General features: G+C 38.4%; 1 protein-coding gene and 1 long non-coding RNA gene across 3 annotated transcripts; one reads left to right on the plus strand and one right to left on the minus strand.

Annotated features, from left to right (window-relative positions):
• The first annotated feature begins 17,268 nt into the window (after positions 1–17,268).
• On the plus strand, positions 17,269–18,249 carry LOC129778914 (uncharacterized). The gene is made up of 3 exons (XR_008743526.1): positions 17,269–17,389; positions 17,449–17,880; positions 17,937–18,249. It is a non-coding gene; the product is annotated as an uncharacterized LOC129778914 (long non-coding RNA).
• Positions 18,250–20,461: 2,212 nt separating this feature from the next.
• On the minus strand, positions 20,462–23,182 carry LOC129776744 (serine/threonine-protein kinase pelle-like). Of its 2 annotated transcripts, XM_055782569.1 has the most exons (6): positions 23,123–23,182; positions 22,656–22,823; positions 22,435–22,544; positions 21,844–22,364; positions 21,654–21,783; positions 20,462–21,583 (listed from the first exon to the last, which is right to left on the minus strand). In XM_055782569.1, exons 2-6 carry the CDS (start codon positions 22,815–22,817, stop codon positions 21,073–21,075), a joined length of 1,434 nt encoding a protein of 477 aa, XP_055638544.1. In that variant the 5' UTR covers positions 22,818–22,823; positions 23,123–23,182; the 3' UTR covers positions 20,462–21,072. The 2 variants fall into 2 exon arrangements, with proteins under 2 accessions (XP_055638544.1, XP_055638543.1); XM_055782568.1 differs by lacking the exon at positions 23,123–23,182 and having other exon boundaries at positions 22,656–22,884.
• Positions 23,183–25,565: the final 2,383 nt, after the last annotated feature.

Here is a 25,565-nt window from a genome sequence, read left to right on the forward strand (position 1 = left end):
ATTCAGCATCGAGAAAATTCCGGAAAGATCTAATCATTTCTGGAAAATTATTTTCCAGTTCCTTTGGGAATTTAAAAATACATTCATGTGAAAGAGTTTATTTGAATGTTTTCTATCCATGTAACACTGTGACCAAATATGTTTCAATCAAGTGCTATTAACAGGTGGTTATCGAATTAGTATTAACCACTGGTGGGCTTCCAGTATCGAGGAAAATGTGGAAATATCTAATGGTTGCTGGAAAATAATCTGCCTGTTCCCCTTGGAATTGAAAATTACATTCAAGCGAAAGAGTTTATTTTAATGTTTTCTATCCATAAAATATCCATATAATACATTTGGGTTTGTGATTTGTCAATCAAGTACAGTTAGCAGGTTAGCTTCTGAAGATTATTCTTCAGAACAAGGTTTTTCGTATCCTATATTGGATGCATAAAACCTTGTGCCTCCAACGTAACGCTCTCGTTTTCGAAGTCCCCCAAATATTCATTTATTCATTAATTCAGAATGGATTGAGATTCAACTTCAAACAAATGATCTCTAAATCAACGATAGTCCTACGTCACCCTTGCGGTTATACCATAGATATAACCCACTTCCTGTTTTTTAAAAATAAAAAGGCTCTATTCATCACATCAAAGATATTTGACTCACCATATGACATTTTTCCAATACAGAAAAGTTATTATAGATTATATCAATACACATGACGTTAGACCAGCGATACTCAACCTGCGGCCCGGCAGTCTTCCTGGTTGGCCCATCTGGTGTGTATGAAGTTTGGAACTCATACACATAAGTATTTTTCCCTGACATCATTGCTGACGAAAGAGAGGATACGGTTATTCACAATTAATGAAAAATTGCATTCTCTGCAGGTAACGAAAAATCTTGAACGAAAATTGTCTCTGATAATTATTTTATTTTTTTTTCCCAAAATATATATTTTTATAAAGGCTCAGATGGCGTTAGCCTCACGGGGCCGGGAGTTCAATACAATTTTTCTTATTATCTATGTTAGTAATATGTAACCGATTACTCGCGGTTGGCTCGAGGTTAGTATTACAAGTGTTTTCGTAATTGGGATGTTGCTGTCTCCAATGCTCTGTACGTGTGCCCGACACGGGATACTTCCTATTGGGATGCAGCTGACCATTAATCAGCAACGCCCCCTAGTCTGTACCTCATATCTAGCGTGGTGCGTCTTTCTCGACTCGAGGAATCCAGGATAGAATGGTCACTAGCCGGCGCAATCATCAGTTCGTGTAGAGTTGACATGAGCGGTACAACCTTTGGCTCTTGTTGAATGATCAGTGGACTGCACAACCTTTGGCCCGTGTGTCTGTAAAGAGTGTGTGTATGTATTGCCGCGACTAAGTAAAAGTTTATCGATCGGATAGGAGGGATATGAAACGGGGACACAACGAAGGAAACATCATTAAACGTTGACATCGGCGTTTCTGAGGAACAGGTATAGATGAAGCAGAAGATCAGGATCCCGTCTACCTAAGATATCCCGGACGGGGATATCCGATTGTCTACCTTGTGCTTTCAGTGCTCTAGAGAGCTGAGAGCGAGCAGCATGGAACCGGATACACGACCAGACAACATGCTCGATGTCGTGGTAGCCATCGCCACAATCACAAAGATTGTTTGCTGCGAGCCCAATGCGATAGAGATGCGCGTTTAGGTTGTAGTGATTGGACATAAGCCGAGATATCACGCGAATGAAATCACGACCTACATTCAATCCCTTGAACCATGCCCTCGTCGAGACCTTAGGGATAATCGTGTGTAACCAACGACCGAACTCATCTCCACTCCACATGCGCTGCCAACTTACGAGCGTATACTGACGAGGAATGTGGAAAAATTCATTATAAGCAATTTGCCTTTCAAAAAGAGTGCCTTCTAAAGCGCCCACCTTAGCTAGCGAGTCCGCTTTCTCATTCCCCGGAATCGAGCAATGAGAGGGAACCCATGCTAAGGTAATCTTGAATAATTGTTCGACCAAAACACTCAATAGTTGTCTTATTCTTGTTAGGAAATAAGATGAGCGTTTATCAACCTTCATTGAGCGGATTGCCTCTAATGAGCTGAGACTGTCTGAAAAAATAAAATAGTGGTCGATGGGCAATGTTTCAATGATCCCCAGTGCGTAGTATATCGCACCCAGTTCAGCGACATACACGGAACAAGGATCTTTGAGTTTGAAAGAGGCACTGGAATTTTCATTGAAGATGCCGAAGCCAGTGGACCCGTTTATGAATGAACCGTCAGTAAAGAACATTTTATCAGATCTAACTTTCACACATTCTGCCGAAAATATCGGCGGAATATAATCGGAGCGTAGATGATCTGGGATTGCATGGATTTTTTGTCACATGGACAGGTCAAAAATGACAGGAATTGCAAAAGTATGGGAAGCAAACTTGGTTGGAGATGTCTGGTGAAGGGTGCACGTCGTGGGTAAGGTACTCATGGTATAAAGACATAAAACTTGACTGAGGAATCAGTTGGAGTAGATTTTCGAAGTTATCAATCAACAATGGATTCATGATCTTGCAACGGATGAGAAATCTGTAGGATAATTCTGTGAACCGAAGAGTAAGCGGGGGTACTCCTGCCAAAACTTCGAGACTCATCGTATGTGTCGAATGCAAACACCCCATGGCTATACGCAGGCAACGATATTGTATTCTCTCCAGCTTGAGAATATGAATCCTGGCAGCTGATCGGAAGCAAAAACTGCCATACTCTAACACTGATAATATCGTTGTTTTGTATAACTGAATGAGGTCTCCTGGATGGGCACCCCACCATGTTCCGGTTATTGTTTGGAGAAAATTGATTCTTTGCTGGCATTTCTGTTTCAAATACGCAATGTGTATTCCCCAGGTACATTTAGAGTCAAAATATACTCCAAGGTATGTGAAAAACATCGAGTGCTTGATCGTTTTGCCGGATAGGTGAAGCTGGAATTGGGCGGGTTCGTGCTTCCTAGAAAAAACGACCATTTCAGTTTTCTCCGTAGAGAATTCGATACCCAGCTTGAGAGCCCACGTGAACAGATTGTTCAGGGTATCTTGCAAGGATTTTTGCAGAACGGCGGGATTAGTACCGGTGATGGAAATAACTCCATCGTCTGCAAGTTGTCTCAGCGTGCAGTCTCTAGTTAGACAATCATCTATATCATTGACGTAAAAACTGTACAAGAGGGGGCTTAGGCAGGAGCCTTGTGGTAGGCCCATAAAACTGTATCGAGAAGATTTCAAGCTGCCATGATTGAAAAACATGTGCTTTTCTGACAGTAAATTGTACAGGAAATTATTCAGAATTGGTGAAAGTCCACGATTATGAAGTTTCTCTGAGAGAATTTCCATGGAAACTGAATCAAATGCCCCTTTGATATCGAGAAAAACGGAAGCCATTTGTTCTTTGCGAGCAAATGCGATTTGGTTTTCAGAAGATAGCAGCGCGAGACAACCATTTGTCCCTTTACCTCGGCGGAAGCCAAACTGCGTATTTGACAGCAAATTGTTCGCTTCAACCCACTTGTCCAAACGAAGTAGAATCATTTTCTCTAACAATTTACGAATACAGGATAACATTGCAATCGGCCTATACGAGTTGTGATCGCAAGCCGGCTTGTTGGGTTTCTGCTGAGCTGAATTGTTACATGAGAGGAGGGCAATTGAGAATTCCACCATCGAAAAATTCTCATAGTCGCATTGGAGCGGAATGTCGCGTACGACGCTTTGTGCAGGAACGTAATCGGGACAAACCTTTCTTGCAAATTTGAAAATCCAACGGTCAGAGTATTCCTCACTTTCATTTGTATGGTTCCAGCCACGCATTCTCCTAGCCGTATTCCAAAGAGTGCTCATAGCGGTCTCCCTTGACAATCCATTGACGAACTTTCGCCAATATCCACGCTTTTTTGCTTTAATCAGACCTTTTAGTTTGGCTTCTAGAGCTTGGTGCTTTCTAAACCATTCCACTAGTCCAGTTTTCCGGAATTTTTTGAAAGCGGATGATTTTCCAAGGTAGACCTTTGAACACTCCTTGTCCCACCAAAGTGATGGAGGACGACGTCGGAAAGTGGTAGCAGGAACACGTTTCTTTTGAGCTTGAAGTGCGCTTTCGTAAATCAAACTCGATATAAAATTATACTCTTCAAGTGGAGGAAGTTCATGCATTGAAACAAGTGCTTCGGATATTATTTCTGCAAATTTTCTCCAGTCAATATTTTTCGTGAGGTCATACGCAATATCGACTGACTCACGAGAACCTGATTCATTGGCGATCGATAAAATTATTGGCAGGTGATCACTACCGTGGGGATCTTGGATTACCTTCCACATGCAATCCAGGGATAACGAAGAAGAGCTAAGTGATATGTCTAGCATGCTTGCCCGTGCAGGAGGGTTGGCTATTCTAGTTGCTTCCCCAGTATTCAAAACTGTCAATTTGAAGTTGTCACACAGATCATAAATCAAAGTGGCACGGTTGTCATCGTAGAGTGAACCCCATGCTGTTCCATGGGAGTTGAGGTCACCTAAGATTAGCCGCGGCTCCGGCAGTGCCTCGATGATATCAAAAAACTGATGGCGGCCAACCATAGTTCTTGGAGGAATATATATCGAGGCAATGCAGAAGTCTTTGCCATTGATTTGTGTCTGGCAAGCGACAACTTCAATGCCTGTCATCGATGGGAGAGTGACTCTATAGAAGGAGTGGCATTTTTTGATCCCTAATAGTACGCCACCAAACGAGTCATTTCGATCGAGGCGAATAATGTTGAAATCGTGGAAATTCAGTTCGTCGGCTGAAGAAAGCCATGTTTCACAGAGGGAAAATACATCACAGTTAGAACTATGAATTAAAAATTTAAATTGATCTAGTTTAGGGATGATGCTTCTGCAATTCCACTGTATTACAGTGGTCAAATCCTTGACCTCTTGCACTGAATCAGGCATCGAGGGAAATGAACGCTGCTAAAAAAACACATTTGTCTTTCAAAAATGTTCTCACAATCGGAAGCAAACATAATACTATGCTTTTAAGAGGGTCATTTATATTTAAAGCATTTAAAATATTGTCCACCAGGTCAGAAAGCGCAAGCAAGCCAGATTGTGGCTGTTGCCTCGACCGCGAAAAAGGAACAGACGTGTTAGGCTCTGCTCCGGGAAGTGCTGAGGACCCCTGGTGCGTAGAAGAACCGTTTAACCCAGGAGGTACTTGCTTCGGTCTATTCTCAGCACGTTCGATACGAGGTTTCATTCCAACTTGGGAAGTTTCGGTCTTCTTTCTGGGGAGTGATGGAAAAGAAGTAATTTTTCTTTTCCTAATGGCACCCTGCGATGTACCGGAACTTCCTGCATTGGGAGCGTCTGCAACAGGCTCGTCATTCTGCAGAATGGAGTAGGGATTGTCCTGAGTCGTTGAGGCGGAACTCTTAAGCATTTCTGCATAAGTCCGCTTGGAACGTTCCTTTAAGGAACGCTTGATTTTTTCCCCTCGTTGTATGTACACCGGGCATTGAGAAAGATCATGGGGGGCCCGTCGCAATGAAGACACTTGCGCTCTTTTGCGCAAGAAGTCCCATCATGACTCTCTCCACAATCTGCGCAACGTTGTTTATTACAACAATAGGCCGGGGTAAAAACAACCGAACAGGTAAACGAAGAGCACCTATTGCAACGTAGTTTGGAAGAGCGGAACCCTCAAATGTCACTCGAAAAGAGTTTGTCCGATTGAGAACTCGTTTGTCATTTTTAAGTGACACAGACTTCAGTCGATCGCATTCAAGAATCTTCACACTTTTAAGTGAGGAATTCTTGAAGCGACCGACACCATCGAGTATCTCTTTTCGAGTCAAACCCTTTTCGTTTATTACACCGTTGCAACAGGGTACGTATACGCGATACTCAATCGCAAAGAGATCACAGCGCGTTATTGCATTCGCTTGGGTCCTGCAAGAGACGACAACTCGTAATTTTTCTGGCCCCATCCGAGTTATTTCAGTAACTTTGGAAAATTTCTGCGTTAGTTCTTTTGAGATGCGAATGACATTAAGAGGTTTTGATTTTCGTCTAAAGTATACAATGAATTGACTTTTGAATCCCTCCGGGTATTCCTTTAGACGAAAATCATCTTTTTCTTCAATTTCCTCATCTTCAGAACTTTCTACTTCATACACAGAATTTTCCTCCTCAACGTCTGCTTCATCCTCCTGCTCTTCAGGAGGTGGGTCAGCATCAGAAACATTCAATGACGTGGATGGGGGATCCTCCCCACCCTCAGCCATAATAATGAATTAGTCACCTGTTCGATGTGAACAGTGTAGAATAATAATAAAAAATAGAAAAAAATAAATGAGTAAATAAATTATATTTGTATTCAAGGTATATATAAATTATATTTATTTCAATTTTTTATTGTATAAAATTCAAAAATGAAAAAAAGTTTCAACAAAAGTTCAACGGTAATGTAAGAAAGATGTACACCCCTAATGCCAACGCTTGCCGATTTGGTAAATACAATGTTGGACAATGGTGTAAATCGTACACAGGAGGTTGAAGGAATGATATATGGCTGTGTAGCGTGTGATGAATGTGTGTTGATCTGAACTGGATCCTCAGCGTCTCGATCGTGCACCACTTTTAATTGAGCTCGCTTCACTCGCAAGCACTGATGAAAAAAAGCACAATATAGATCTGCGTGAAAAAAAACACCGTTATCGGATCGATTCTCAAACTTGTCCGATCAGCACGCGAGTTCTCGAACGAATTTTTCCCGAAATTATTTTTTGTTCTAGATAAGATTGTTTTGCTGAAATGCAAGGAGATTTATTGAAAAATAGTTAAGCTAGGGTCAGGACTATGTCTTCTAAGTATTAAAACAAAATCGAATGAAAATTTTCATTCTATTTTCAACAATTTACATTCGCTTTCGGGTCTGCTTATGACGAAATATGGGTTACTGTTCGATATTGTTACCACAGACATGGTTCATGGCCGTGTGGTGATCTAAAATTTGTATAGCCTTGCATGGCGGATGGAAAATATACACTGCATTTTCTTATAAATTTCATCTACGACAAAACCGCAAGCCTTGGTGGATGTCCAATATATCAACGAAGAAATACTGATTTTTATAAAAATTAACAACGCGTATGTATGTGTATGTATGTATGTGTAGATCGTTGAAACATTGAAACACACTTACAACCAGTGCTGAAAATATTCACATTCACGACATTCAAATTCGGCGAATTTCTGCCTTCCTTGTATTGATAACCTACTGCTAAAGCGAGAGTCGATAAATATGGAACAACACTATCAATGAACCCCAGTGGAATGAACATCAACATCAGCTTGCCATGAAGTTCATTTTTCATTTGCATCTACTTTTTCGTCATGGTATTCGTAAGGTCGAAAATGAAGATCATTGCGTGTTAGTGAAAATCAAAGCATAAAATTCAGCGTCACCAATTGAGAGTGAAACCGATTAATGGTAAAGGATGGCAATTCATCACACTAAATTTTTGTTTTTGGCGACTTCGGCAATGGAATGTATATCTACTCACGATTGCCCGGAAATGACATACACCACTATGTGCAATGGGTAACGCGTTTTCAATAAAAATTCAATGCAAGTGATGAAGATCAACTTAACGTTCGTGATAATCACCTGTAATTATTGACAGTAACGAAAGTGCCTGAATGCAGGCTTTTCGAAATTCGTTCATGCTGTTTTCGATCAATAACCCAGACAAAGTTCGCGCGTCTCGACTCTTGTGTTATACTCATTATGCCAGATATGGAGTTGAGTTTTAGCAGAAGAGAATTCACCCGATACTGGGAAAAATCTAATTCCTCCATTCGTGAATAAATTTTGATGATTTATGGCACTGCTTACAACACATAAGTTATTAAGTGGTCCGAAAAATCATTTTTTCCACTTTTTCCCGAAAATGACAAATGAAAATTAATAGCTTTTGAATCACTGAACCGATTTAGATGATCGACATATAAAATTGAAACTAATGACTTAGCCTTTTATTAAAAAATATTTATCTTGCGAAAAAATAATGATATTTTAGTAATTATTGATTGTAGCCGTTTTTCATTTTTTTATGACTTTGGACTAGAGAGCGCTATATTTTTATTTTTTTTCTTGAAAGCTGAGGATTCTTTACATAACATATCTCGATATCAGAGATGCTGATTTTTCGTTTTTTAGATATGATGTTTCAAATTATCCGGTGGTTCGAAAAATCATTTTTTCCCCTTTGTCCAAAAATAACTTTCTGCAAAAAATCATAAAATTTGAACTACTGAACCGATTTAGATGATTGATATATTAAATTGAAGCCAATAAGCAAAATTTGAAAAAATATCACACTTGCGGGAAGGATTCTAGTAGCATAGGTCTAGTTTATTCATATATGAATATTGATCGAAAACTTAAAACATGTTAAATTTACAAAATTATAACTTAAAAACGATAATTAAAGCATCTCTGATATCGAGATATGTTAGGTAAATAATCCTCAGCTTTCCATAAAAAATATTAAAAATATAGCGCTCCTATCTTTATACGAGAAAACTATGAAAAAATAACTCAATCAATAATTACAAAAACAAGAATTCAATTTTTTTTTGCAAAAGTAATATTTTGACTTAGTAATATTTATACTTTGATTTTTACGTCTTTCATTTCTATACCGGGGTGTAAAATCAAAGTTTCGAAAACGAAAGCGTTACGCCGGAGACCGAGATTTTGAGTGTTAATAGCTCCTAAACAACTGAACGAAATGGTATGATAAACACTTCATTCGAAAGATAAAATGTCTACGCGTTCTATACTTGTTACTTTCTGATCCAAAAACTTGTTTCAATAGTCTTAAATTTGCTTTCAAAATAGGCTATTGAAATCACCAATCGGTATATAAGCGAGCGCCGCTCGGAAATCCACTCAGTTCTAATTGAACAGCGATTGGAGCATGTTGTCGCTGTTGTGGTGAAGCTCTTCATTTATCATGAAAGCTCGGATGAACGGTGTCACCAAGAGCCTGTTTGTGCACCTTAGGCCAGAAGGGAATCCATCAGGAGGAGAGTGATGCTACAAACGGTTCCCCGGGAAGATCTCGAAGCAGCCGCTACACACACACACACATACACGCACGGAATTCTTTCCGTCTGGATCGAGAAAGATCCGGAAAATAATTTGCCAGTTCCTCTAGGAATTTAAAAATATATTCATGTGAAAGAGTTTATTTGAATGTTTTCTATCCATGTAACACTGTGACCAAATACATTAGGTTTTGTGATTTTTCAATCAATCGCAATCAACAGGATAGCTTCTGAAGATTATTCTTCCCCATCAGTAGGATATTTCCGTATCCAATATTGGATGCATAAAACCTTGTGCCTCCAACGTAACGCTCTCTTTTTCGAAGTTCTCCAAATATTCATTCATTCAGAATGAATTCAGATTCAACTTCATACAAATGATCTCTAAATCAACGATAGTCCTACGTCACCCTTGCGGTTATACCATAGATATAACCCACTTCCTGTTTTTTCAAAGAAAAATAACTCGTAAGCTTCAAGCTTCAGTCAGTTTTTCTCGGTATGATCAGTGATGTCAGATGAGAAGACATGTTTTTGTTTTGAGAAAAACAACAAACAGTTTTAAAATTGATCAATCGATACTTTTTTCTCAGTGCCAAAATATTAAAAAAAAAAACATAACAAAAAGGAATAAGTTTGATATATCTTTTGGTTTCATTGAAAGAATTGTTGTCCAAGGACATAATAGAACGAGTTGTGGAACCCAGTCGCTGGGTATCGCCAATGGTTGTCGTTGTCAAGGACAGTGGTAATATTCGACTATGCATCAACATGCGCAAAGTCAATAACGCGATTCTCCGCGAAACCCATCCGCTTCCGACCATCGAAGACGTTCGCTGGAAGCTGAATGGGGCGCTTTTCTTTCCAAGACGGGACATCAAGGATGCGTTCCACCAGCTTGAGTTAGACGACGGAAGTAAACCATTGACGACGTTCATTACTCACAATGGTAACTGCGATTAATTTGGATATATGATTACAGAGTTGTTATTAAATAAGACTTGTAAGGATTTTAATTATGGTTGTTTTAACCTAAGTGGTGCGGACTCAATTCACTTCATTTTCAAGCAAATTCAAGCATTTTTTCAAGTGATTTCTTGCAATAAATTCTCATACCACCAGAGATGCCAGATTTACAGATATGTTTGTTAATTCACAGAAATATCTGTAAAATACTTTTAATTTTTGCAAATTGCAAACTTTTTGGATGTAACAATATTGCACAGGTTTATGAAAAATGAGAGGCTCTATTCATCACATTAAATATATTTGACTCACCGTATGACATTTTTCCATAGTTTTAATACATAAAAAGTTTTCATATTTAGTTTATATCAATACACATGACGTTAGACCTATTTTTTGAGTCATTCATTAACACTTTGCCGTCCAGCGTAAACACAGTGGTTACGTGCGCAAAATAGGTCGCACCACAGTGAAGTCGTGAGCATAGTATCACTCAGTAACCGACGACAGTACTTCAGCATCTTTTACATTCTGTTGGTGTTTTGTTTGGTAACAATAACTTGTACACGTCAACGTTTTTTATGATTTCATAAGTACTTTTGCCCTGACATCATTGCAGACGAAAGAGACGATACGTTTCTTCACGATGAATGAAAAATTGCATTCATTTACTACACATACTATACATTTACTATACTACACTTTGAAATTTCATGACAGTGAGGGAACAGAGTCGAGAACCTATGAGAACTATCGATGAGATTGGTAAAACTTATAATTTCTCGATAATGTCAAGAACGGCTGGCGACAAACCAACTAAACCGAATTAGCGCTACCGGCGCGAAGCGAATCATTTTTTAGCAAACGAGTGGTTGCCGTCCGTCGCTAATTTCCTTGAAAATGACTCTCCTAGAGGGGTCTCTTTTGGGCAAACGACAATGAGTTTATTCTCAAAGCCCTAACTGAACATCTTTGAGTAATATTAAGATTGACTACATCCAAGCGATAACGGAGATTGTTTCATCCCAGTTCATTAGCATCCCTTCAACCTCGCACTGTTAGTCTATATCTATCTATATAAATAAAAATGGAAAGCCAAATATGTTCGTAAGCAAAAAACCCGAAGAAGGGATGGCCCGATTTTAGCCTTCTTTATTTTGTTGTATTTGTCTCTTCCCGTGGATCAATATAGTGGAGAGCAAAATCGGAAAATTTTCGGAAAACTCTGAAGGAATGTCGGAAAATTTGGAAAATTGAATTCCCATATGACCGAAAATTACATCATGATGAGCGTTGTTCGACCATTCGATATTTGCGCTAGCGAAGTTGATCTTCGTTCGAAAGTGGAAATGGATTTTCAGGCAAAACAACGCATTCATATATCTTCTATCCATCTATCTATATAAATAAAAAGGGTAAAAATGGAAGACCAAATGTGTTGCTAATCACAAGATCCGATGAAGAAAAGGTCCCTTTTGAGCCATTTTCATTTTGTTGTATTTGTTGTATTCTGCCCGTAGAACAATGTTATGGTGAGAAAAAGTTCAGAAATTCGTTCTAAAGAATTCATATCAAAACCAAGGCGCCTAGAAGTATATCCTAAGGTGGGCCAACTTGCTAAAACCACTGTTCAGCCATCTTGAAAGTCTACTGTGTTTTGTTTGTAAACAAAACAGAATACGCTTGTGCCCAAGCTCGCTCGTGATCAGTCTGTCTCTTTCACAATTCAAGCAAATATTTCCCCTTCTGCTTTCTTCCGTAGAGTTTTCATATACCGCTCTCCTAACCAACTTAGTTACGAAATGGCCTCACCTTAGAATATACTTGTAGGCGCCTTGATCAAAAAAATAATTTTGCGTTCTCAATGGGAAAATGATTTTTTGGACCACCGGTTAACTTTGAAAAATCATATCTCCAAAACGAAAAAAAAATCGCATCTCTGAAATCGGGATATGTTATGTAAAACAGCATTATCATTCAAGAAAAATACAAAAAATATAGCGCCCTCTAGTCCAAAATCATGAATACAATAAAAAAAAAACCAATGCAATCGATAATTACGAAAATAAAATCCATTTTTTTGCAAGTTCAATATTTTTTAGTAAAAAGCTAGCTCATTGGCTTTATTTAGATATGTCGATAATCTAAACCGGCTCAGTGGTTCTGAAGTTATGATTTTTTGAAAAAAGCCAGTTTTAGGAAAGAGAGCGGAAAAAATATTTTTCGGACCACCCTAAAATGGAAATGATCACCCTAACGAAAAAATCCAAAAATACGGGTCTAATGTTTTGCGATAAAGAACAAAACTACCACTTTTCATCGAAATCTGAGAACCACTATATCGGTTTGGCATGGTATGGCTGTATATATGCAAAATATACATATACAAAATATACAATAATATACAAAAGACAATCTTACGTGCATCGCGATGTACAAAATATCAATGAATCTATGAAGATTAACGTTAAAAGACATTTCTACAGATCCGCACACTTTTACAGACATTTCCACATTTTTAACAGACTTTCACATATTTTTACAGACTTTTTTCAAAAATCATCTGGCAACTCTTCGTTCCACTTTTGATCGAGGGTTTTCAATTCGGAGGAGTAAACATTTACGTGACTGTGACTTCGTATTTATGTGATTATGATTTCGTGTGTTTTTATTTCGTTCGGAGAAAAATTATATCAGGGAAAGTGCACATTAAAAATAAAAATTAAATGCTCAGTGAAAAGCTGGCCGAATACGAGTGAAAATGTTCGCGTTAGCTTTTATCGGAAACGTATTTACAGGCGCGCTGGGTCGATTTTTGCGGAGGCGACAAAATAGTTTCGAATAAGGGTTCCCGTATCTGTGGAGTAAGTACGATGTTTCAATTATTGAAAACCAAAAGTGTAGCAAACCTTTCAAAAACTTTTACAGATTACAAATACATCGTTACATTTCGACCGAAAAAGAAACAGTAATGCCTTCTCCACAATTAAGCCGTTAGTTGACTCAGAAGATTACGTCCATCATCAACACGAAGCGCAGATTGCTTTACCGTTATATTCATCACCAGGACTAGCGGATCATAATAAGGCGGATTTCATTCGGTCAGCTTCACTAGCAAAGCTGTTTCCACCGACGTTAAAAAAAGTCTCCAAAACATTTCATTTGCTATGAATGTACGTATCGAAATTCGCCAATGTCGAATTTTGCTCCCACATTAAAATCTTGGAGTGAACTAAGCGTTATTCGTAAGTTGTTTATATTCTGTCATGATGCAATATAAGATACTCTTTCAGAGATGCAATGGACAATTAAAAAATTGACGGAAAAATGTAGTTCGTTCATTTTATAAGTTTAATTATTTTTGCTTTTGATAACAATACCTTTTTCATAGTGTTGATTATCATAAGAAAAATAACACTCCTGATCATTGGATCTTTTTTGACATTTCAATTGGATCTTTTTTGACAGCCGTTTTGATTCAGTCCGCACTACCTAGGTTTTAACCATAACGAGCACATACTTAAGGGGGTATTCTAGTCTAGAAATCTGAAAAAATCGAATTTTTTTTTACCATATTTCTGTAGTTTAGGCATTCAAGAATATACTCTAGAAAGGACTTATCGAAAATCCTATTATTTACCTAGTTAGAGCCATCTTAGTGATGTGGTATCTAACCTGTTACGGCCATCACAATGAACTTCAAACGCGTTTCTCTCGGAACTAGTTTTTTTCTAACTGGCGTACACGATATCTCAAGTTCTACTGAACCGATTTATGTCAAATTTATATGAAAATAATCTGCATACATCTCTCTATCGCATGAACCAATAAAAAATTATAACTTTTTAATTTTACTATTTTTAAAAAATCGGTAAACGCAAAAAAAACCTTTTAAACAGCATTTTTGTTTTCAAACGGCCGCCATTTTGTTAAAACCCATGTTTTTGACTTGTCCGAGGTTCATGCCATAGCGACATCTTTACTGATTCAGAATCTGTTCGATTTTTTTGTTTCAGATAACCAGAAGGACTGGAATCGTGTACGCCATGGCACAACTTTTTTTTGAACACCCTCACTTCACCAGCATGTAACTATTCTAATTATGAATATTTTTTTTCCGTCCTATTTTTGTTTTATTGTTGAAAGATAGATAAACGAATAATGATATAATGAATAGTAAAAATATTCTTTGTTTTATTTTTACGGAGTTCGAAAAAACGTCCGAAATTCGTGTCTCTACACTAGAATACCCCCTTAAAACTTATTGTAGCGTACCTAGTGATCCCCGATTTTTGAAATTAATCGTTCATCAGCTAATCGAATAGTTTTCAGCAGTTCGTTATTCGATACGATTAATCGACCCAAATAATCGATTAATCGATTAATCGCAATACTGAGAGAAATAATCCGTCAGACTAATATTTCTCATTTGCTAGAAAGCCATATGGAATCAAAAATATGTTAATTCCACCTGAAAATCAATTATTATCCTTTACGCTCCCCTAAAGTCGTAAAGAATGCTCAATTCGCGTTGACGGCATTGAGCTTCGTTTATAAACTTAAGGGAGCGTCAAAGATAATGATTGATTTTCAGGATAATGTGCGATTCACATAGCACGTTACGGAGAAGAACGTCTACGTTCCGTCAACGTCTCCACCAATTCACACATGCAGTCAATGCTTCCACCAGCACCGTCACGTCAAATGCTAAACGAATGATTTATTTAATTTTATTCATGGTGTCGCCACCTACAACAATTTTAAATTGCAATGCCCTCTTTCAAATCAGCATGCCTAGAATCAGTTCTAAATTTTAAAAAAACAGGAAGTGGGTTATATCTATGGTATAACCGCAAGGGTGACGTAGGACTATCGTTGATTTAGAGATCATTTGTTTGAAGTTGAATCTCAATCCATTCTGAATTAATGAATAAATGAATATTTGGGGGACTTCGAAAACGAGAGCGTTACGTTGGAGGCACAAGGTTTTATGCATCCAATATAGGATACGAAAAACCTTGTTCTGAAGAATAATCTTCAGAAGCTAACCTGCTAACTGTACTTGATTGACAAATCACAAACCCAAATGTATTATATGGATATTTTATGGATAGAAAACATTAAAATAAACTCTTTCGCTTGAATGTAATTTTCAATTCCAAGGGGAACTGGCAGATTATTTTCCAGCAACGATTAGATATTTCCACATTTTCCTCGATACTGGAAGCCCACCAGTGGTTAATACTAACTCGATAACCACCTGTTAATAGTACTTGATTGAAAAATATTTGGTCACAGTGTTACATGGATAGAAAACATTCAAATAAACTCTTTCACATGAATGTATTTTTAAATTCCCAAAGGAACTGGAAAATAATTTTCCAGAAATGATTAGATCTTTCCGGAATTTTCTCGATGCTGAATGGCATCCAAACGAAGAAGTCCGCGCGTGTATGTGTGTGTGTGGCGGCTGCTCCGAACTCTTCCCGGGGAACCGTTTGTGGCATCACTCTCCTCCTGATGGATTCTCTTCTGGCCTAAGGTGCACAAACAGGCTCTTGGTGGCACCGTTCATCCGCGCTTTTATGATAAACGAAGAGCCACCACAACAGCGACAACATGCTCCAATCGCTGTTCAATTTGAACTGAGTGGATTTCCGAGCGCCGCTCGCTTATATACCGATTGGTGATTTCAATAGCCTGTTTTGAAAACAATTTTAAGACTATTGAAACAAGTTTTTGGATCAAAAAGTAACAAGTATAGAACGCGTAGACATTTTATCTTTCGAATGAAGTGTTTATCATACCATTTCGTTCAGTTGTTTAGGAGCTATTAACGCTCAAAATCTCGGTCTCCGGCGTAACGCTTTCGTTTTCGAAACTTTGATTTTACACCCCGGTATAGAAATGAAAGACGTAGTCCTACGTCAAAATTCAATGAATGATTCTCATTGAATTTTTCAAAATTCAATTATTCAATTCAATTATTTAAATGCTTATACCCCGTAGTCCGACCCTTATGCAATAATAATAATAAATAGAATAATTCTTTCAACTAGTCGCGAATGATTTTCACTCCGAAATTTGGAACTAAGAGATATGTTGGCATAAAAAGTACAGTAAGTTACTTGTAAAGCGATATGCTGAGGCACCACTCAGTGTCGCATTGGAGTCAGTTTTGACCAGTAATTGGACCTTTGCGACTGGTGGCGACTTTCAATGTGGGGCCATAATTTGGGCCCCGAACTCAATGTTTACAAAAATGTCCAACTAGAGGTAAAAATGTCTAATTAAACGTGTTGCATCACAGATCTGTTCAATTAGCTTAATGTCGATGTAGATGTAAATTACTTTACAATCAAATCAAAACAAAAGCCGAGACACAAAGCCCAGACAAAAACCAAACGAGCCGTCCGTCTCCGTCATTATTCTTTTGTATAAACCCTGCCGGTCGTTTTCGTTGAACGTATGCTGACGGGTCGTTACGTTGCTGGTGTATGTGAATGTTTTCATGAGAATTGCATGGTAGAATCATTGACGTATCGTGACGTGACGGGACGTGAACGTGACGTGTATGTTGTATGTGAATCGCACTTAAAACTGCAACGGCCGTACGTTTTTTTCTCTCAGCGTTTGGATCGATTAATCGACGTAAATTATTCGTTCGTTTCGATTATTGGTTGTGCAGTATTCGTTCGATTAATAATCGATTTCTGTAGGAATTCCTATTCCTGGGAACCCACAATCCAATCGACGAAAAAAACATCGACCTAACAACGACCGTAACGCTGTTACCTATTCACGATGACGACGATTAGGTATCGACATCTGGATACGGCATTAGTTTGTATGAGGCAAACTATTCTCTATCATATTAGTCGGCCCGAATCAGTTTATATTTGCTAAAATTTGTATGAAATTTTTTTCTTGGCATAATTTTTTCTACTTAAAGTACGTTGTCATGACCCTAATTTGAATTATTTTCTATAGACGTTCAGATATTCTCAAAAAAACTTGTCATTATAATATAAAATTATCTCACGTTTTTTCACCACTTGCAGGCAATGGTGATTTTCACTTACATAGAGTACTAATTTGATTAAGGAAAAATCATGTTCATTCATAATTTTACTGTCATGCCTATTACCCAATATCGTCAACGCGGATAGTTCGTTAGTCGAAAATACTGAATAATTAAACAAACCAAATGGCATCACTGGTGGTTCTTTTTTCCACTCCGCTAAACTGTCATCTCAAACAAAAACAAATGGATCATACAACTGGTGAGTATGAAATATATTTCGGCTTTTTAATTATTAATTATTTTATCTTGTCTTATCAGCTATGAATACATTCGACTCGTTTGCTTCCATCAATCGGTAAGTGAGAAAGATGATTTCTCCCATCAGTGCGGATTTCCACTTCTATCACAGCAGCCAACAACATCCGTTTTCCTGCAGCAGTAACCTTCAACCCCTGTTGTCAATGCCGGGGGACAGCATCAACAGCAGCAGCAGCAGAATTTGACCATGGTATGGTATTGCGAAGAACTTTCCCCATTAGAGGTTCCGTGCTTCGCGCACATTCAAAATCCTCTTCAGACACGAAAACTCAACGACAAGGAGGTATTTATCAACTTGCTCAGCTGAATTACCACCCGGAGGAACCCGAATGCACTGATTCCGTTGTATAGTAGAATGAAAATAGGCGAGGTAAGCGAACGTAATCGCATGATATTTTAATAGTTCGCATTTTTATCCGGATCATACAACTGGTGAGTAGGGAATTCATTTCTACTTTTCACTTACTAATCATTTTATTTTGTTTCAGCTATGAATACATCCGACTCAATCAATCGGCGAGTGAGAAAGATGATTTCCCTCATCACCACATTGCTTATTTCCACTTCTGTCACGCCAGCCAACAGCATCAGCTTTCCCGCAGCAGTATCCTTTAAGTCCAGGGTGCTATTCCGGGGAACAGCATCATCAGTAACAGCAGCAGGACCTGGCCATCGATAGTATTTCGAGCAATTTTCCCCATCGGAGATCCCGTGCTTCACGCACATTGAAGAAACCTCCTCAGCCACATATGTATGTCAAGGAGAAAAAGGAGCTGGATTCGAATCGTCAATCCAGACAACCCGAATGCACCGATTGCATTATATATCTTGTTTATATTTTATATGCATTTTGTGTTTTTTTTGAATAAAATGATTAAAATCGATCAATGTTTTTCCTTTTCATGTTTCATAACAAACCAATACAAACAAGAGACGATCAGTGTTGGAAGCAGCGTTACATGCAGGTCGACGCCTTGCATATGTTGGCAAAAAAGTGGCGTCAAGTTGTTCGATGAATGCATATGAAAGGTCGATAAATCGATTGCAAGGTGGCAGCATTTGAGGTCGATTGTTGACATTTCATCGACCCGATCTTGGCAGGCAAAACGGATTGTGGGAAGTATTCGATTAATCGATTAATCGAACGATTATCGGGGATCACTAAGCGTACCGTATACTTACCGGTGTTCCTAATGCGCTCGGTAAAATGAGCAATCCCATAAGCCGTTATACGAATTAACGATGAAATGTATCGGAAGATAAATAATAAATTAGGGTCATAACTATTAGTGATCTGGAAGCCAACACACGTATATTTATTCTATAAATCTATATCAAACTCCGAAGTATACCGTGAAGTGTGAAAACATAAAACTTATGACAAGGTAGATAATACTAGTACATTGCTTTATTTATTGCAAGGCTTATTCAGAAACAAAAGGCTTGTGAATATCGTGTGCTCCGGAGATGTTTCAGAAAGTTCTCGAACAAATCTTGCAGGAAAAACGGAGCAAGAGCACGATGCTTCGCTGAAGCGAAGGAGTAGGAGCAGTTCTCCTACAATTTTATGAAGGAGAACCGAGAGTTGTTTCTTTCACTAGTAAAAGCCTCACTGACACCGAACGTCGATATGCCCAGACAGAGAAAGAGGCCCTGGCACTGGTTCGGTTTGAACTAGAGACTGACCACAAGCTCTAAGAAGCTATATTCTCACCTGATTCAACGCCGTGTCTTCGAATCGAACGTTGGGTTCTGATACTTCAGTCATTGAACTACGAAGTTGTGTACCGCAAAGGCAAGAAACTTGAAATATGAAACGATTTATTTCAATTTTCATAAACAAAAAACAGGAAGTGGGTTATATCTATGGTATAACCGCAAGGGTGACGTAGGACTATCGTTGATTTAGAGATCATTTGTATGAAGTTGAATCTGAATTCATTCTGAATGAATGAATATTTGGAGAACTTCGAAAAAGAGAGCGTTACGTTGGAGGCACAAGGTTTTATGCATCCAATATTGGATACGGAAATATCCTACTGATGGGGAAGAATAATCTTCAGAAGCTATCCTGTTGATTGCGATTGATTGAAAAATCACAAAACCTAATGTATTTGGTCACAGTGTTACATGGATAGAAAACATTCAAATAAACTCTTTCACATGAATATATTTTTAAATTCCTAGAGGAACTGGCAAATTATTTTCCGGATCTTTCTCGATCCAGACGGAAAGAATTCCGTGCGTGTATGTGTGTGTGTGTGTGTAGCGGCTGCTTCGAGATCTTCCCGGGGAACCGTTTGTAGCATCACTCTCCTCCTGATGGATTCCCTTCTGGCCTAAGGTGCACAAACAGGCTCTTGGTGACACCGTTCATCCGAGCTTTCATGATAAATGAAGAGCTTCACCACAACAGCGACAACATGCTCCAATCGCTGTTCAATTAGAACTAAGTGGATTTCCGAGCGGCGCTCGCTTATATACCGATTAGTGATTTCAATAGCCTATTTTGAAAGCAAATTTAAGACTATTGAAACAAGTTTTTGGATCAGAAAGTAACAAGTATAGAACGCGTAGACATTTTATCTTTCGAATGAAGTGTTTATCATACCATTTCGTTCTGTTGTTTAGGAGCTATTAACACTCAAAATCTCGGTCTCCGGCGTAACGCTTTCGTTTTCGAAACTTTGATTTTACACCCCGGTATAGAAATGAAAGACGTAGTCCTACGTCAAAAAAACCAAGGTGTGGCCAAGTTCATTTTCACCCAAGGAAAGTCTATACGGTGAAAAAAATTGGAAAAGTGAAGAAATTTTAGAAAAAGTGATTTCTAATATGCTCTACATATAGTATTAGGTTTTGTTAGTCCAATTAAAATTCGCATTGGGTTGAATAAACACTCAGAAAGTTAAAATTATAAAAGAAAATTACCTTTTCCATTTCAGATATGGTTTCTCTATATTAAAGTGACATGTTTTTACTGATGATAAAAATTGATAATTGATAATCGGGTATTGGTAATTATCTTATATTTCATTGGTGAGTTTTTTTCTTTATTTCATCCATACATAAGACTGGAGGCATCTCGTCTAGGATCACAGAGGGCGGTTTTCATCATATCTCGTTCCGCTTCGGTATCTTTTATCTGATACGCACCATCCAACGACTGTTTACAATCCTTCTGTCATCATCACTCAGTAAACACTGGTGGAGTAAACAAACAATACCCAACAACCAAACAAGACGGCCCTTTTCAGGGCCACCAAATGATTATTAAAGAGATTAACGATGTAATTTTTCAAACATAACCAAAATCAACAGATAGCCTAACGGAATCTTACGTCAACTATGCGGTCGTGTCTCGGACACAACCCTCCTGTGACTTAAAAAAAAAAGGATCAATAATTTTGGATACGTCCTTATAAATCAGTCCTAATTAAAATTGGTCATATGATAAAGAAAATTGTAGTTTTGAGTAGATTTTGTACAAAGTTTGGAAAAGTAAATATGATCGGGGCAGCGACCGAGAAATTTGACGTGGAATTGCTGGTATGTAAAACAAGTATTTTTCATTCTCTTTTTTCCCATTTCATTCAAGAGTTTATAGAGTTGGAAACCCTGGTTCTATTCAGGCCAATGTTCCGTTAGAAACTTGTACACATCTACCATATTCGAACGGCGTTTCGGATCGTCTACAGTACAGCAGAATCCCGCCCGGATCAACAACATGCAACCCTTGACTGTCTTGTCATCCTCCCTTGACAGCAGGGGATCGATTAACACTCGGAAGTCAGTGCTCGATGCTACACCAGCGATATAGTCCTTCAGATGAGGAGGCGATCTTTTTTCGTCGTACACTCGTTTACCGGTGGCGAGCTCATACAGCACTATGCCATAGCTGAAGCAGTCTACCTTGGTGCTAAGCTGTCGCTGATGTTCAAATTCATGTGGGATATATCGACGAGTACCGAATACCCGAGTGACCTTTATACACGGTTCATCTGTCATCAGTACTCGCGAGAATCCAAAGTCTCCAATCTTCGGTTCGTTCGATTTGTCCAACAGTATATTGCCCGGCTTGATGTCACCGTGTATGATGGGTTTCATGGCGAAAGTATGCAAGTACTGAAGACCTCTGGAAGTAGTTAGAGCGGAAACAAAATTTGCTCTTATTTTAATCTTTATTTGCAATGGACTGCGTTAACCTTGCTGTTCCTTTGGCAATTTTGATTCGGTCATCTAGCGACAATGGGTCAACATCGCCTTGCTTGTGAGCCAAGCGCTTGTCCAGAGAGCCTCCTCGCATGAATTGGTACACCAGACAGGGTTCGCCAACTGTAACAAATCGCATTACAATAAAGTACACAGCAAATAACTCCCAGCAGAATCGCTTACATTCAATACTACACCCGAGCAGCTGTACGACATTCTCATGGAGGCATGTTTTCAAGTACTTCAGCTCGTTAAAGCTTTGTCGCAATTCGGTACGGGCCGATTCCGTATTTTGTCCCTTGATTTTCTTAATTGCTACGAGCGTATTTTTGAACCAGCCTTTGTAAACAACACCGAAACCGCCCTTTCCAAGTTCATTCGACGGACTCCAATTGTCTGTCGCATTGCAAAGTTCTGCGTAATCGAACTGTGGCAAGTCCCCCACAATGCCAGCGACGTCGTTCGATGGTAAACTGGCGATTGTGGGCTTTACCGTCGCTGGAGACGGAGTTTGTACAAAAGGAGCTCTCTGCTGAGCGCATTCTTCGTTCTGATCTTCGGAATGCACTGTAGTAGGGTTAGTAGCACACTGAGGGGCGTTGAGCAGTTTCGCTGAATTCGAGACAGCAGGTTTTTCGATCAATATGTGAAATCTGGGCTCGACAAAACGTTTGATACTTTCCATTGCTGTAAAGTGTCTTTCTCTGTTGGCAAATGGAGATAGCATTATAGCATTGGAATCACAGCACGATAATAACTAGAATCGAATATTACTTTGCTAGTACTACAAAGAGTTCGGTAATTGTATGGTTGAAGCGGCCCCAATTAGTGAGCAATCTTTTCGCTGGTGACTCCCCGGAACTAGAACAACATCGTCTGATGTCCTGAAATTAAGAAAACCCCATCATCAATTCTTTAGTGCAACCTTTTGCACCAAGAGCGACACTTCCACAAATGGGATTCCCCACCGGAAGCTCACACCTGTATCTACTAACTTCGATGTCGTCAGAGCTATAATTCATCTGTAGTGCAAGTCCAACCCATTTCGCATCCTGATCCAGGAAATCCGATAACCGTTTTCGGTCCATTCGGGGTAGGTGATTTATATACACGAAATTAGTCCCAGGACCGACATGTAGCGGAGGAGCAGAGGCCATCCTTTCCTGCGAAGATATCACACGACACTTATCAACACAATAACAGCAACAGGTGATTCGTCATCGGTTTTACCGACTTGCTTCGATTTAATTCACAGTTTTACCGTCTTGTTTTGATTAGATGGACCCGAGATAAAGGATAGAAGGTGAGAAGAAATTGATTTGTAATTAAGTTTAGAACACCACAACACCACGCCTATTTCAGTTTGTGGTAAAATATCAGTTAAGAAGCCCTTGTGATTTTGAACGCTAACGTTATTTTTTGAAAAAAATTAGTTCGTTCATTTTTATCCGATTAATTTTACCTCTTTAATAACAGTGGATTATCTACATAAGAAAATTATTGGTGTTGTTAGTTTAAGAAAAGTGACAAAATGACAAAATCGAAATCTGTGACGTCACAGATTTTGTTAATGTTGAAAATCTTCCCACCTTACATTTTCCATCTCGAGATTGACGGTTCACCGCGTTCACCGACATGATAATGCAATGTTCTGGAAAAAAGGTAATGAAGATGGTCGAGTTTCGAGCGACATAGCATGCGCTGCCATAACTATTTCGCAAATAGTGACGTCAGTCGTTATGTTTATCTTTGATTGCCCACCGCATCCATGTAAAAATGCTATTTTCAGGAAGTAATTCATCAATGAAAAACGTACATTTTTGTAGAGCTCCCGCTGAATATGAGGCTAATGTGATAGCGTGGAGTGAATACTTGTGAAATTACATCGAAGAAGACGGATAAAAGTGATATTTCCATGTGCCATTTTCACTCTCCCACATTCATAGAAACAAACGAAGTTTCATTATTTTACCGTTATGAAGTTGATTTTTCGAAGGCTCGGTGTGTATTTTGTGAGATAATACTGATAATACTGTTACTGCTTCCGAGAACTAAGCATACGACTGCTCTCTGGGCCTTTCTACCACATGAATGATCGAAATAAGCCACGATATAATTGTCATCTGTTAAAAAACAACCTGTTGAATGATTTCATGAGAATTTTGGCTCAAATTATCATGCAACTGTGAGTACTTTCAACATTGTTTTGCTTCTCCCATATACATTCCATATTGAATGCAAATAATTACGACACGATATTTTGCTTGCCAATATAGATACACTTCGCCTACTGCTCCACCTCTATATGTTCTCATTGATGATAATTACCAATGCACTGGATATATAGGTAATAAAGATGATGAAGTGTACAAAGTGCGACATAGCTTGCGCGTCATAATTACTTTTCAATTCAATTCAATTCTTTGTTTTTAAGAGACAGTTCATTCGCCTCTATTGCTTTTTACATCGTGACGACAATATATGCTTTTATATTCAATTGCCACATGCATATCCATATGAAAACGCTATTTTCAGTTTTTTTTTTTCAAATAACCAAAAAACTTTTTTGAGTTCTCGCTGAATATCAACATGATGCAGGGGGTCGAATAACTTGAAAATCATGGAATTAAAACAATGTTAGTGAAAATCAGGGAAGATCAGGGAATTGCGTCACCAATATGGAAAAAATTAAATTTCGCCAATTAGAATTTTGATTATTGCAGTAATCAAAACCAAAAGCTGAGAAGGTCTAGCTAGGGCGTGATAAAATGAGCTTTATGATGATGTTTGCTCCGAATTCTAAATCTGATCTCGATGAAACTTTGTAGGCTATATTTTGTCGTTGGTTTCGACGAGTCTTTGAACAGAACTACAAAGCGGCCACAGGTGGATCTGAATGTCAGATTTTGAGATGAAGAAAAGATGAAGGTGATAAATAGTTGCATGATGTCAATGTTCTTGGAACATTCTGAAGCATTAGATATCAACTTGTAGCTTTTAGAGAAGACCTGAGTATTATATATTTGAATAAACTTCTTCTTGTGTCGATGGACGTTACCAACGTAGAGTTGCAACAGATCTTCCAAAACAGAGATGAATAACTCTTGAATTTAGTAGCTTCGGATTTCATATTTTACACGGTTCATCAATAGATTGATGAATAGAGGAAAATCGCCAAAATTTTACGGCAGACAAATTCTGAAATTTCGTCTGGGATGCAAAGCCTTGGTTTAAATTAATGAAGCATTGATATATTTTTGATCTTGCCTTCATTGATTCCGATAAATAAAATGCCTGAAAAACGATTCGAGAATTTTTTGACTATCTATCCTTTTGACGTTTTTGATATTTAACGGATTTTGGACGTATCAGTGGAGCTCCAGCAGACTTAGCACTGAAACAATATTGATAGCAACAAAAGCAACAAGTTTGCTCACTATGGTCCGAAAAATGAACGACTGGACTGCCGTAATCTCGCAAAGTGACGCAATCACCAGAATTGACATTTTACTTTTTTTGTTATAGATCGATAAAGAATACCAAAGCCTTTCAAATAACTTCAAAGTTTCACAGAAATGTAAAAAAATGACCCCGTAAAAGCTTAAAAACGGAGTGGTGCAAGCGTCTTTTCCACTATGATGTGGCGCAAGCGCCATTTCTCCTATGATGTGACGCAATTTGATCGTAATGCGATGTGATTTTTTTTATCTGTTCTGATAGCACAGGATGAACGAGCAGGAACAGCACATTCCACATAACAACATCTTCCGTAATGGACGTTTAGCATAATGAGAGTCACATACCTTCTTTCTTGTGAAAAACACTTTTTCGAAAAGCTATTTTTATAAAATAAATATTTTTCTCTATACAAACGTATCTTGCAAAAAAACTCAAAACATCCTCGC

Source organism: Toxorhynchites rutilus, chromosome 3 (genome assembly GCF_029784135.1).
Source record: "Toxorhynchites rutilus septentrionalis strain SRP chromosome 3, ASM2978413v1, whole genome shotgun sequence".
Classification (NCBI taxonomy): domain Eukaryota; kingdom Metazoa; phylum Arthropoda; class Insecta; order Diptera; family Culicidae; genus Toxorhynchites; species Toxorhynchites rutilus.

Excerpts from the sequence above, each read along its gene's own strand:
- LOC129776744 (XM_055782569.1), bottom strand. The coding sequence starts at position 22,817 with ATGGCCTCTGCTCCTCCGCTACATGTCGGTCCTGGGACTAATTTCGTG. Across the intron at positions 22,545-22,655 it reads ATAGCTCTGACGACATCGAA|GACATCAGACGATGTTGTTC; the intron begins GTTAGTAGATAC and ends TCTTAATTTCAG. Across the intron at positions 22,365-22,434 it reads CTCTTTGTAGTACTAGCAAA|AGAAAGACACTTTACAGCAA; the intron begins GTAATATTCGAT and ends ATTTGCCAACAG.